The sequence below is a fragment of the Lolium perenne genome, chromosome 7 (genome assembly GCF_019359855.2).
Source record: "Lolium perenne isolate Kyuss_39 chromosome 7, Kyuss_2.0, whole genome shotgun sequence".
NCBI classification, from domain to species: domain Eukaryota; kingdom Viridiplantae; phylum Streptophyta; class Magnoliopsida; order Poales; family Poaceae; genus Lolium; species Lolium perenne.
This window is the reverse complement of record NC_067250.2, coordinates 25,207,754-25,220,661: the sequence shown is the minus strand read 5'-3', so window position 1 is coordinate 25,220,661 and position 12,908 is coordinate 25,207,754. Positions and strand designations below refer to the sequence as shown.

Below are 12,908 nucleotides of genomic sequence, written 5' to 3'. Positions count from 1 at the left end.
ATAGCAAAACAGGCAATGCGAAATAAAAGGCAGAATCTGTCAAAACAGAACAGTTCGTAAAGACGAATTTTATTGAGGCACCACACTTGCTCAAATGAAAATGCTCAAATTTAATGAAAGTTGCGTACATATCTGAGGATCACTCCCGTAAATTGGCATAATTTTATGAGTTACCTACAGAGAATTTGGCCCAGATTCGTGACAGCAAAGAAATCTGTTTCTGCGCAGTAATCCAAATCTAGTATGAACCTTACTATCAACGAGTTTACTTGGCACAACTATGCACAAAACTAAGATAAGGAGAGGTTGCTACAGTAGTAACAACTTCCAAGACTCAAATATAAAATAAAGGTACTGTAGTAAAAACATGGGTTGTCTCCCATAAGCGCTTTTCTTTAACGCCTTTCAGCTAGGCGCAGAAAGTGTGTATCAAGTGTTTTCAAGAGACGAAGTATCAACATCATAATTTGTTCTAATAATAGAATCAAAAGGTAACTTCATTCTCTTTCTAGGGAAGTGTTCCATACCTTTCTTGAGAGGAAATTGATATTTAATATTACCTTCCTTCATATCAATGATAGCACCAACAGTTCGAAGAAAAGGTCTTCCCAATATAATGGGATAAGATGCATTGCATTCAATATCCAAGACAACAAAATCAACGGGGACAAGGTTATTGTTAACGGTAATGCGAACATTATCAACTCTCCCCAGAGGTTTCTTTGTAGAATTATCAGCAAGATTAACATCCAAATAACAATTTTTCAATGGTGGCAAGTCAAGCATATTATAGATTTTCGTAGGCATAACGGAAATACTTGCACCAAGATCACATAAAGCATTACAATCAAAGTCATTGACCTTCATCTTAATGATGGGTTCCCAACCATCCTCTAGCTTCCTAGGAATAGAAGTTTCGCGTTCTAGTTTCTCTTCTCTAGCTTTTATGAGAGCATTTGTAATATGTTTCGTGAAAGCCAAATTTATAGCACTAGCATTAGGACTCTTAGCAAGTTTTTGTAAGAACTTTATAACTTCAGAGATGTGGCAATCATCAAAATCCAAACCATTATAATCTAAAGCAATGGGATCATCATCCCCAATGTTGGAAAAAATTTCAGCAGTTTTATCACATGCAGTTTCAGCAGTTTTAGCAGTTTCAGACAGTTTTTCGCGCTTTGCATTAGAAGTGGAAACATTGCCAACACCAATTCTTTTATCATTAATAGTAGGAGGTGCAGCAACATGTGGAACATTAGCATTACTAGTGGTGGTAATAGTCCAAACTTTAGCTATATTATCTTCTTTTTCATTTTCTTCTTTTTCCCACCTAGCACGCAATTCGGCCATCAATCTTATATTCTCATTAATTCTAACTTGGATGGCATTTGCTGTAGTAACAATTTTATGATTATGATTTTCATGAGGCATAACTTTCAATTTCAAAAGATCAACATCAGCAGCAAGACTATCGACTTTAGAAGCAAGTATATCAATTTTCCCAAGCTTTTCTTCAACAGATTTGTTAAAAGCAGTTTGTGTACTAATAAATTCTTTAAGCATGGCTTCAAGTCCAGGGGGTGTGTTCCTATTATTGTTGTAAGAATTCCCATAAGAATTACCATAGCCGTTGCCATTATTATAAGGATATAGCCTATAGTTGTTACTAGAATTGTTCCGGTAAGCATTGTTGTTGAAATTATTATTTTTAATGAAGTTTACATCAACATGTTCTTCTTGAGCAACCAATGAAGCTAACGGAACATTATTAAGATCAATATTTGTCCTATAATTCACAAGCATAGACATAATAGCATCAATCTTATCACTCAAGGAAGAGGTTTCTTCGACAGAATTTACCTTCTTACCTTGTGGAGCTCTTTCCATGTGCCATTCAGAGTAATTAATCATTATATTATCAAGAAGCTTTGTTGCTTCACCAAGAGTGATGGACATAAAGGTACCTCCAGCAGCTGAATCCAATAAGTTTCGCGAAGAAAAATTCAGTCCTGCATAAAAGGTTTGGATGATCATCCAAGTAGTCAGTCCATGGGTTGGGCAATTTTTAACCAAAGATTTCATTCTTTCCCATGCTTGTGCAACATGCTCATTGTCCAATTGTTTAAAATTCATTATGCTACTCCTCAAAGATATAATTTTAGCAGGGGGATAATATCTACCAATAAAAGCATCCTTGCATTTAGTCCATGAATCAATACTATTCTCAGGCAGAGATAGCAACCAATCTTTAGCTCTTCCTCTTAATGAGAAAGGGAACAATTTTAATTTTATAATGTCGCCATCTACATCCTTATACTTTTGCATTTCACATAGTTCAACAAAATTATTGAGATGGGCAGCAGCATCATCAGAACTAACACCAGAAAATTGCTCTCGCATAACAAGATTTAGTAAAGCAGGTTTAATTTCAAAGAATTCCGCTGTAGTAGCAGGTGGAGCAATAGGTGTGCATAAGAAATCATTATTATTTGTGGTTGTGAAGTCACACAACTTAGTATTTTCAGGAGTACCCATTTTAGCAATAGTAAATAAAGCAAACTAGATAAAGTAAATGCAAGTAACTAATTTTTTTGTGTTTTTAATATAGGGTGCAAACAAGACGGTAAATAAAATAAAGCTAGCAACTAATTTTTTTGTATTTTGATTTAGTGCAGCAAACAAAGTAGTAAATAAAATAAAGCAAGACAAAAACAAAGTAAAGAGATTGGGATGTGAAGACTCCCTTGCAGCGTGTCTTGATCTCCCCGGCAACGACGCCAGAAATTTAGCTTGACACGCGTGCAGCACGCGACCGTTGGGAACCCCAAGTGGAAGGTGTGATGCGTACAGCAGTAAGTTTCCCTCAGTTAGAAACCAAGGTTTATCGAACCAGTAGGAGTCAAGAAGCACGTTGAAGGTTGATGGCGGCGAGATGTAGCGCGGCGCAACACCAGGGATTCCGGCGCCAACGTGAAACCTGCACAACACAACCAAAATACTTTGCCCCAACGAAACAGTGAGGTTGTCAATCTCACCGGCTTGCTGTAACAAAGGATTAGATGTATAGTGTGGATGATGATTATTTGCAGAAAACAGTAGAACAAGTATTGCAGTAGATTGTATTCGATGTAAAAGAATGGACCGGGGTCCACAGTTCACTAGTGGTGTCTCTCCCATAAGATAAATAGCATGTTGAGTGAACAAATTACAGTTGGGCAATTGACAAATAGAGAGGGCATGACAATGCACATACATGATATGATGAGTATTGTGAGATTTCATTGGGCATTACGACAAAGTACATAGACCGCTATCCAGCATGCATCTATGCCTAAAAAGTCCACCTTCAGGTTATCATCCGAACCCCTTCCAGTATTAAGTTGCAAACAACAGACAATTGCATTAAGTATGGTGCGTAATGTAATCAATAACTACATCCTCGGACATAGCATCAATATTTTATCCCTAGTGGCAACAGCACATCCATAACCTTAGGGGTTTTTGTCACTCCCCCAGATTCACGAAGACATGAACCCACTATCGAGCATAAATACTCCCTCTTGGAGTTACAAGCATCAACTTGGCCAAAGCATCTACTAGTAACGGAGAGCATGCAAGATCATAAACAACACATAGATTGATAATCAACATAACATAGTATTCTCTATCCATCGGATCCCAACAAACACAACATATAGCATTACAGATAGATGATCTTGATCATGTTAGGCAGCTCACAAGATCCGACAATGAAGCATAATGAGGAGAAGACAACCATCTAGCTACTGCTATGGACCCATAGTCCAGGGGTGAACTACTCACTCATCACTCCGGAGGCGACCATGGCGGTGTAGAGTCCTCCGGGAGATGAATCCCCTCTCCGGCAGGGTGCCGGAGGCGATCTCCTGAATCCCCCGAGATGGGATTGGCGGCGGTGGCGTCTCTGGAAGGTTTTCCGTATCGTGGCTCTCGGTACTGGGGGTTTCGCGACGAAGACTATTTCTAGGCGGAAGGGCAGAGTCGGGAGAGTCACGAGGGGCCCACACGGTAGGGCCGCGCGGCCAGCACCTGGGCCGCGCCGCCCTAGTGTGGCGCCGCCTCGTGGCCCCACTTCGTCTTCTCTTCGGTCTTCTGGAAGCTTCGTGGCAAAATAGGCCCCTGGGCGTTGATTTCGTCCAATTCCGAGAATATTTCCTTACTAGGATTTCTGAAACCAAAAACAGCAGAAAACAACAACTGGCTCTTCGGCATCTCGTTAATAGGTTAGTGCCGGAAAATGCATAAATATGACATAAAGTATGCGTAAAACATGTAGATATCATCAATAATGTGGCATGGAACATAAGAAATTATCGATACGTCGGAGACGTATCACTAACTCATTTTCATGTTAAACCCTTCATCCGCGCCTCCCCCTTCCCCTCACTGAACGCTTTCCCACTAACTCACTTCATGTGAATGTAGAAAATGCTTCAAAGATTTTACACGCAAGCTTTAACGCGTGAGGATGTAACACACGAGGTTAATACAAGCCGATCTCTGGCATTCCCCACGCAAGAGAGGTTAGTATTTTTTTCAAATATGAACAATTTATACCCCCTCCTTCACCTGAAAACTTTCCATTAATTCATTTCATGAGCATGTGAACAATGCTTAAAAGTATTAGCACACGTGTGATGGAGGGCTTTTGCCGACCTTAACGGTTTTGGTTGAATCATTTCATGCTGCCCCACCCCGACTGAACGCTTTCCACTAATTCATTTCATGTGAACATGGACAATGGTTGAAAGATTTTACATGTGAGATTTAGCGCGCAAGGAGGCAACACACGAGGTTAATAAAACCAGATCTCACGCGTACCCCACACAAAAAAGAGGTTAATATTGTTTCCATATCTAAACAAGCCACTGGTTCTTAATGAGATTGCTAGAATGGAGATGAAATGGCCAAACATTGTATTTGGGCAACTCATATGACTTTGGTCGCCATATATGTCTCTCGTTGGTAACCACTAGTATTATTGAAGGATTAGAGGGCTTGAATAGGACACGGCAATTTTAATCCAATTAGTTGATTTTAATAATATTTGTGGATAAAGTTCTTCTAAAATGCAACTATGTGAAGACACATATATGATAGGTGTACACTAGCAACCAAGCAACAAATAAACTAGCAACATTAAATGGGGGGTGAAATAACCAAAGGAGGAAGTAGAAGATTGACACAATATTGTGTCCCTAATTTTTGTTGGAGAGCCCGCGGCAATAAAAAAATCCCACATTGACCCATCTTCAACACTGACAAGATTGTTATTCTACAATCAGTTACCATATAAATAATCTTTCAGAAGCTCATGGGTAATACACACATTTTTATTGAATCCACAGTTCACAGTTATTGCAACCAAATAACTTTCTACTTTCTCACAGCAGCTCACAGAAGATTTTTCACAGCTGATTTTTAGGAATCTACATCTTAACCAAACACACCTCAGTTATGGATTTTAGTATTGAGCGAAAGATTACACCTACATGATAGGTTATGTATTAGAGGCTAGACCAATCCTACTCTATTAGTAAAATATATGGACGACACGCGTCGGCACCAAAACATGGATTTCTCTTATGCGATCCCCGGTCTGCTGTGTTGGTTCCTATGCGTAGTGGTTTGTGGTTTGATCAATGTTTGCACTTGGCACTCTCGGTTCTGTATAGTTTATCACTGATTCGATGTAGGAACTTCTTATATTATATTATCACAGCGGGGATGTAGCTCAGATGGTAGAGCGCTCGCTTAGCATGCGAGAGGCACGGGGATCGATACCCCGCATCTCCAAATTAGATTCTATTTTTTACGATTTCGTTCATTTTTTTTTGAACCATGGATGTGAAGAAAGAAACCCAGCGGGCCGTACCTGACGCGGATGGGATATGAAACCGGCGAGGAGACTGGCCGCCTGTATTGGGCCGTTATCGTCGCTCAGCCCGCCGTAGCAGCCAAATGTAGAGGAGCCATGAAGCTATCCTCCCTGCTCCACACACGCACAGGCTATGCGATGGCGGCTGCGCCATTTCGATTCCGCAGCGTGACGTTCTGTACTGTCTTTTCTGAAGTTGTATTTGGATGTTGCAATTTTAGTTGCAGTTCTGCTGGTATACAGAATCTTGTCCAGGCAATACGAGAACTCTACTCTGAATTTATTATACTCATTCTGCAATTTTGTTAAATAGATTGTGTGAAATGGTCTGTGTAAAATAGTTTGACAAAAACAAGTAGACTCACTGAGTACAATAGTTTGACAAAAACAAGTAGACTCGGCAGCCTGCTCCAAGGAACAACTAGAATGCTCTCGGAGTAACTTACAATGTTCATAGATACACATAAAAGAAATACAGCACTAAGGACTTCAATATTCATCTTTAAAAGGCAACCAATGAACTTCTTGAACTGCACCAAAACAAGCATTGGAGATTAAACAACCATATGATTTCTTAGCCAAGGAGCATGTTTGAACTTTAACACAACTTGCAGATTAACATGAACGCATCAATAATGGAGCTGGTATTCACAAAGGATTTATTTTGGTGTATGACAGCTATCTGTAGGATTTCTTTAGTTGATGTTTGGGCAATTACGGCTATCATGGAAGCCAACCTGCTTACACTTCTTTTACGTTTTAGGCACCTTCTTTTTTTGTCCGCCAACTTTTTGTTGTCTGATGGTACTATTGAAAAGTACAAAACAGGGATAAGTTGCTAATCAAAGGTTCCACATCCTGATCCGCCTTCATCCGTTAACCATCCAATGACCCATGGTGATAGTTTACATATTTTCACTGAAAATGTGGTTTTCACCATATACTTATCCTTTGTTAAATTGGTATCCATATTCATATAAAGTCTAACTTATGACAAGTGGAGCGAGGATGGGGAGGGTGCTAGGGAGTGAGGTGGAGAGGAGGGGAGGGGGGGGGGGGGGCTCTGCCCCCCTCACGGTACGGATCACCCAGGTTACAACCACTATATATGCTTCTTTGCATGTTGTGATTATAACAAGTGGTATCATACTCCGTACGTGTTTCATGTCTAGGGTTTCGATGGCTCGATGAAGTTCGATCTGTCGTTGTTGGACTACAACACAAGGTTTGCCTTGTGCAACGGCACACCCCGATCAGGGTCATGCGTTGGGCGGATTCAGCATAGGGCTCGAAGACATGGACTACCAAGGAAATTAAGCGGAAGGATCGTAAGGTTTTGCATTGATTCATCTCCATCTCGCAATAATATTTTCTAAGAAGTGATGCTAGAGTAAAACAAGAGCAACCATGTGGCTGAAGCTGGAATCGATGTGCATGTCAAAGAGTCTAGAAAGCGAGATGCACACGAAGATGAACCTTTTCGCACAAGTAGCTTGAGGGAGGTTCAATACTAAATTATGCATCTACCTTTCAAGAGACCATTTCTGATTTACAGTTGGCGGAAGTAAAGTATGAGGAAGATGATTTGGGTCTTCTACTTTTATGCTCGCTGCATGCTATCCTTTGCAAATTTCCAAGATATCATATATTATTAAGATGTGAAGAACTAACTCTTGCGCATGTTTATGAGGCCCTTCATCAAAGGGAAAATATGAAAAATATGGTGCATGTAGAGGAGGTTCGTCCTTCATGGAAGAGGCGTTGCAGGCTCGAGGTAGGACCGAGCAAAAGAAAAGAAAAACAATGATAAGAACAAGAACTACACAGATCGTTCATAGTCCAGAGGGAAGGAGAGATTATATAGGTAATTGTAAAATAGAGAATGACTTTATTGAGGAGTGCTGGGAGCTGCGGAAAAAAAGAGAAAAATAATGGATTGACGATATAGCAAACCTGCAGCGCTGTAGCTGTGGAATCTTTCGTGCGGCTGGCTGGCTCCGTTAATTAAACTAGCACCAAGATCAGTCAGTGCCGGCCGGCCGATTTTGGTTCAATTTATCAGCACGTTTGGTGGTCGAATCTCGGCTCTCGATCGACAGGCTCGGTGCAATGCACGGGCTCAAATGCTTCCAACTTTAACCACAAGGACACGTGCGGTCTGGTTTCGTAGATGCCGGCCGTGACTGGTGAGTGCGCTCTTTCTCCGGACAGGACACACGGGTGTCTTCTCAAGATTGATCGATGATGCATTCGTTTCGTTGTACTTGGGCACTCTCTCACAATTGTCTGTCTGGGTGCCCGTCGATTCCCGGCGAGTCGGTGATCTCGACTTGATGCTGCGTACCGGCCTCCTTTGCACGCAGGGTTCAATGGACCAACAAAATGCAGCTGGATAGCACCAGGAAGTCAATCCTGCAGGAGTTAAGAACCTGATCCTGATTGGCACGGCTAGCTGAAGTGTGCAGTTAAACCCTCGGTTCCAAAATAATTTATTCAACTTTTTCTATATATATGGATGTATCTATAACGAAAATGCATCTAGATATTGGTCCTGGAGGATATGAACTCAGGTGCACGTGCACCCTATAATGAAAAAAATTCCAAAACATGATATTTCATAGTTTCAAAAAACAAATACACGTATGCATATGCAATGTTGATACTTATTTGTGCAGATTTTGGCATAAAAATGACCACGTGTGAACTACACATAAATGTGAAAAGGGATTTCTTATTACCGTGAACGGTACACAACCAATCATTATAGTGCCATTTAGATATTTTGTCATTTTCGTGTAGGCTACTAGTACATACAACGTCATCATTAGGCAACTGAATGAGTGATCGATGAATGCTTGGAAAATGTAAAGTCAATTGGGAAACAACGTGTAGACCGCTAATGTTGTGGTCTAGGTATTCGTCATGTTTATAAGGCTGGTCATAGTGGGGAGTTAATTAGACTAGTAACATATGTCATGTTACTAGTTTAAGTTACTACCTTCATAATGCATAGTAATTTACATGTGGTGTCATGCATTGTATCATTAGTATGTTGTAGACTCATTTTGCATTGGGTGTTGCAAATATCTCCTTGTCTTCTAAGTTGGTAGCTTTCCGACGCACTTGTCTTCTAGGTGTTGCAAATATCTCCTTGTCAAGCGCCAAACCGAGAGTGGAAGCCCAAGGTAACGCATCGGGAAGGTGACATGGCTTGCCAGCATCCCCTCAAGGATGTAGTCGAGGTCTACGGTCCCACAATGAATCGGTGTGACGGTGCTTTTTTGGAAGTTGGTGCAAAGGCCGGTTGTGTCCCAAAAGTTTTGAAGGACCGCCGCGTCATCCGCATATAGAGACGTCCTCAAAATAGCCCTCCTTCCCCGAATCTTGTGTAAGAGGCCGATCGTCGTCACATTCTCAAGGATTTATGGAAGTGGATCTATTGCAAGCACAAAAAGGAGCGGTGATAGAGGGTCGCCTTGCTGCAAGTCCCGGCCATGGCAGATAGGGGGGGCCGGCCACCCCATTGAGGAGGATTCTTTACGGAGGTGAAGAGGAGAGCCACAACCCAATTGCGGAATCTACTAGGGTAAAGGTGTGAAAAATCTGGGTACCAATTGAGTGTGGCTACCAAGTGCAAGCATGTTGTTTAATTTCATAATTTGTTAATTAGAGTTCCTTGCAACCAACTACCACTAGAGTGACTGGTTTGTGTAACGAAAAATTTAAGTCACTGGTCTTCGCAACAATAACCCCAAAAGTTGCTGGTTTCTGCAATTTTCTCACGAGTGGTTGACCTCTACTTGTACTATCTATGTTCTAAAATAAATATCACAACTTTAACTAAATCTGAAATGCATGTAGATGCGCTATACCATCTATATTTGTATTTTAAAAAGATAGCGATATTTTTTGTTTTAGAGCCGAGGGAGTACCTCGCATCGCAAGGCGTTGCGACTAGTGCTAACCTAGTAACCCAGGAAACTGTAGAGCTAGGTACAAGGAGCCCGCTGGTGCGCTCCTGTGAGACAGAGCAGAGCAACCGGCCCCGGTCCACACTGCACTGCACCACCGCCAGTCCCCCACTATAGCGCGGCGGCACACGCGGAAGGGCAAAGCAGTGCCGCACCGGGCGGCGGCAGGCAGACAGCCCCGGCCGCTGCCCTGCCCCTTGAGTCGCGACATCGTGTCCCCTCTCCGCCCCACGCTTTGTTATTCCCTCCTCCACTGTCTAGGTCCAGTGATCCACACTGTCTACCCAGTTCCACCATGCCCCGGGCGTAAACGTCCGCCCCGGACGGTGCCCCGCGCGTGTATATATACGAGACGAATCGATCACTGTCGCAGGCATCGCACAAGTTTTCAGTTGCCGAGACAGAAAGATCGCTGTCTTGCCAAGGAGGGAGCCATCATCGGCGCCATGGAGCTGGAGCTGGGGCTCGCGCCGCCGAACCACGCGCACCCAGCGGCGGCCTCCTGCGGGAAGAGGGCGTGGACCGACCCGTTCGGGGCTCCCAAGGCAACGCTGCCGCTCTCTCTGCGCGACGACGACGACATTAACGACCGCATCGGCGGCGGCGGCGGCGGCGAACACGGCGCTGGCGCCTGCGAATGGGAAATGTGCAACGGGAAGAGGAAGCTGGTGGTGGGGTGGCCGCCGGTGAGGAGCGCGCGCCGCCGCGGCCACGTGAAGGTGAGCATGGAAGGGGCGCCCATCGGGAGAAAGGTCGACCTCTCCCTCCACGGCTCCTACCACCAGCTCCTCCGCACGCTCCGCCTCATGTTCCCGCCCTCCCCCTCCGCTCGCCAAGGTCATCAATCTGCAAACGCGCGCGGCAGCATAGCGCCAACACATGCGCTCCATCATTGACTTCGGTTTGTCGATCAATAACTGACGATTTCTCGTAACCTCACGCAGATGCAAGGGAGGCGCTGCAGGACCGGGACGACCGCCGCCGCCGTGGTCGCGGCCCATTCGCGGTGACCTACGAGGACGGGGACGGGGACTGGCTGCTGGTCGGAGACGTGCCGTGGGAGTAAGTCGATCGTGATCAATTCCGTTCTCCAGTGCGCATGCATTCAGGGATGGAATTTGATGTAGCAACACCGCATCGTCAGTGCCGTTCAGACTAACAACTCGATCGATCATTTGCAGGGACTTTGCCAGGTCAGCCAAACGGCTCAGGATACTCGTGTAACCGCCTGCACTTGCTACCTACTACTCCTAGCTGCTGCTAGATAAATTTGGTTGGGCGTCATCGATCTGCACGCGTGTCTACGTCCATTAGCTTACTGAATAATTGTTCTGCCGGAGCTTAGGGCATGCCAATGCATTGCCCTAGAGGTACTGGCTCACACCTTTATCTAGGTTCGAGTGGTCCAAAGTAGGTTCGGATGAGGAGGCAGCCTCCTCTTCAGAAAGTGGGATCTTAAGCCTTAAAAGCATGCTTTTTGGAGAGAGAGATACATAGTGCCATATTTGTGGGGTCCCTTTTTTTTTTTTTCTAACTAAAATTGTAGCTTCCATTGAAGAGATAAAATTCATCATGTTGTTTCTGACAACTTTTTTACATGGAGCAACTAGTTATGTATGCCACCATTGCTCATGCCTTTATCCTCCTTTTCGAGAAACAAAGACGAATAACTGTACTGGTAGGAGTACGTTAAATTTGTTCCCATGTATCTGTGATAGAGCACTACATGACTAGTAATACATGTTTGTCTCCACGTCTTGCAGTTCATGTCGAAAATATCACTGGGACATAATTTCCAAATCCCTTCCCCGCTTTTTTTTTTCTTTTCTGAATTTCTTTCTTCCGTCTTCAGAGACAAATGTTGTGCAGCAGAGTCGCTCGTGTGAGGTGATCGATGGTTTAACAAGGTGCGCGACAGCTAGAGTGCACTGTAACCTCTTTTTCTCATCAGCCGGCTAGGCTTACGTCCTGGCCATGAATATTCAGGTACTGTATTATTATTCTGACTTCTGAAGATGTTGAGTGTAGGTGTGCAAGGGGCACATTATGTCACATGTTTGCAACTTGGCCATATATTTGTACTCCCTCCTATTCATATTATTTAACACTACTCTAGATCTAACTACATCTATACTTTTTTTTTGAGAGAAAAACTACATCTATACTAGTGGTAACTAATATGATGGATGGGAGGAAGCATCGGAGGAGAAAAACAAACATCTAGAAATTGCTCTATATGTGGACACAAGATCCGAAGATTACAAAGTAAGCAATTTCGCCACAAAAGATAATTTGTGCCATTAAAGACAATTGTGTCATTGTGCACTATACTAGCTGACATCTTTACTCTCAAGGCGGTGAAGCCTTAAACAAGGAGAGACCTTGCTCTGATACCAATTGAATGATCGAGATGTCGCCTAGAGGGGGGGGGGGGGGGGGGGTGAATAGGCAATTAAAAACTCTTACGGATTTGTCTTGTAATAATGCGGAATTAAACTATCGTTTAGTTTACAAGCACAAATCCTAAATATGCTAAGCTCAACTAAGTGTAACAATAGCAACTAGAGCTAAGCAAGATAGGCACAAGATATATGTAGCACAAGTGATAGCAAGATATATGTACTTCAAGCACGATGGCTATCACAAGGAAAGAGAGCTCGGGTATAGAAATAACCGAGGCACGCGGAGACGAGGATGTATTCCCGTGTTCCCTTCCTTTGCAAAAAGGTACGTCACGTTTGGAGGAGTGGAGGTCCCACGAAGGATTCCCCGCGCCACGAAGGCTCACCCTATTCTCCGAACCACACCCACAAAGGATAATGGCCCTTTCCTTATGGTTAGTTTTTCCTCCGCTCTGGAGATGGCAAGCTCCACAATCACTTCACAAGCTCCACGAAGGAGAAGCCCGGGCCTCTTCACAATCTTCTTGAAGAGATCACCGGAGCACCAGCCGCCAAGCCAACTAGGAGGTCTTCCTCCAAGAGTAACAAGCTCACGGTCTCTCACTCGAACTAATCGTG

The 12,908-nt window shown here is 43.5% G+C and overlaps 1 protein-coding gene and 1 non-coding gene across 2 annotated transcripts; both read left to right on the top strand.

Moving 5' to 3' along the window:
* Positions 1 to 5,762: 5,762 nt before the first annotated feature.
* Positions 5,763 to 5,835, top strand: TRNAA-AGC (transfer RNA alanine (anticodon AGC)). The gene has a single exon. It is a non-coding gene; the product is annotated as a tRNA-Ala (tRNA).
* Positions 5,836 to 10,278: 4,443 nt separating this feature from the next.
* LOC127313591 (auxin-responsive protein IAA20-like) lies at positions 10,279 to 11,112 on the top strand. The gene is made up of 3 exons (XM_051344080.2): positions 10,279 to 10,742; positions 10,853 to 10,950; positions 11,070 to 11,112. Exons 1-3 carry the CDS (start codon positions 10,335 to 10,337, stop codon positions 11,110 to 11,112), a joined length of 549 nt encoding a protein of 182 aa, XP_051200040.1. The 5' UTR covers positions 10,279 to 10,334.
* Positions 11,113 to 12,908: the final 1,796 nt, after the last annotated feature.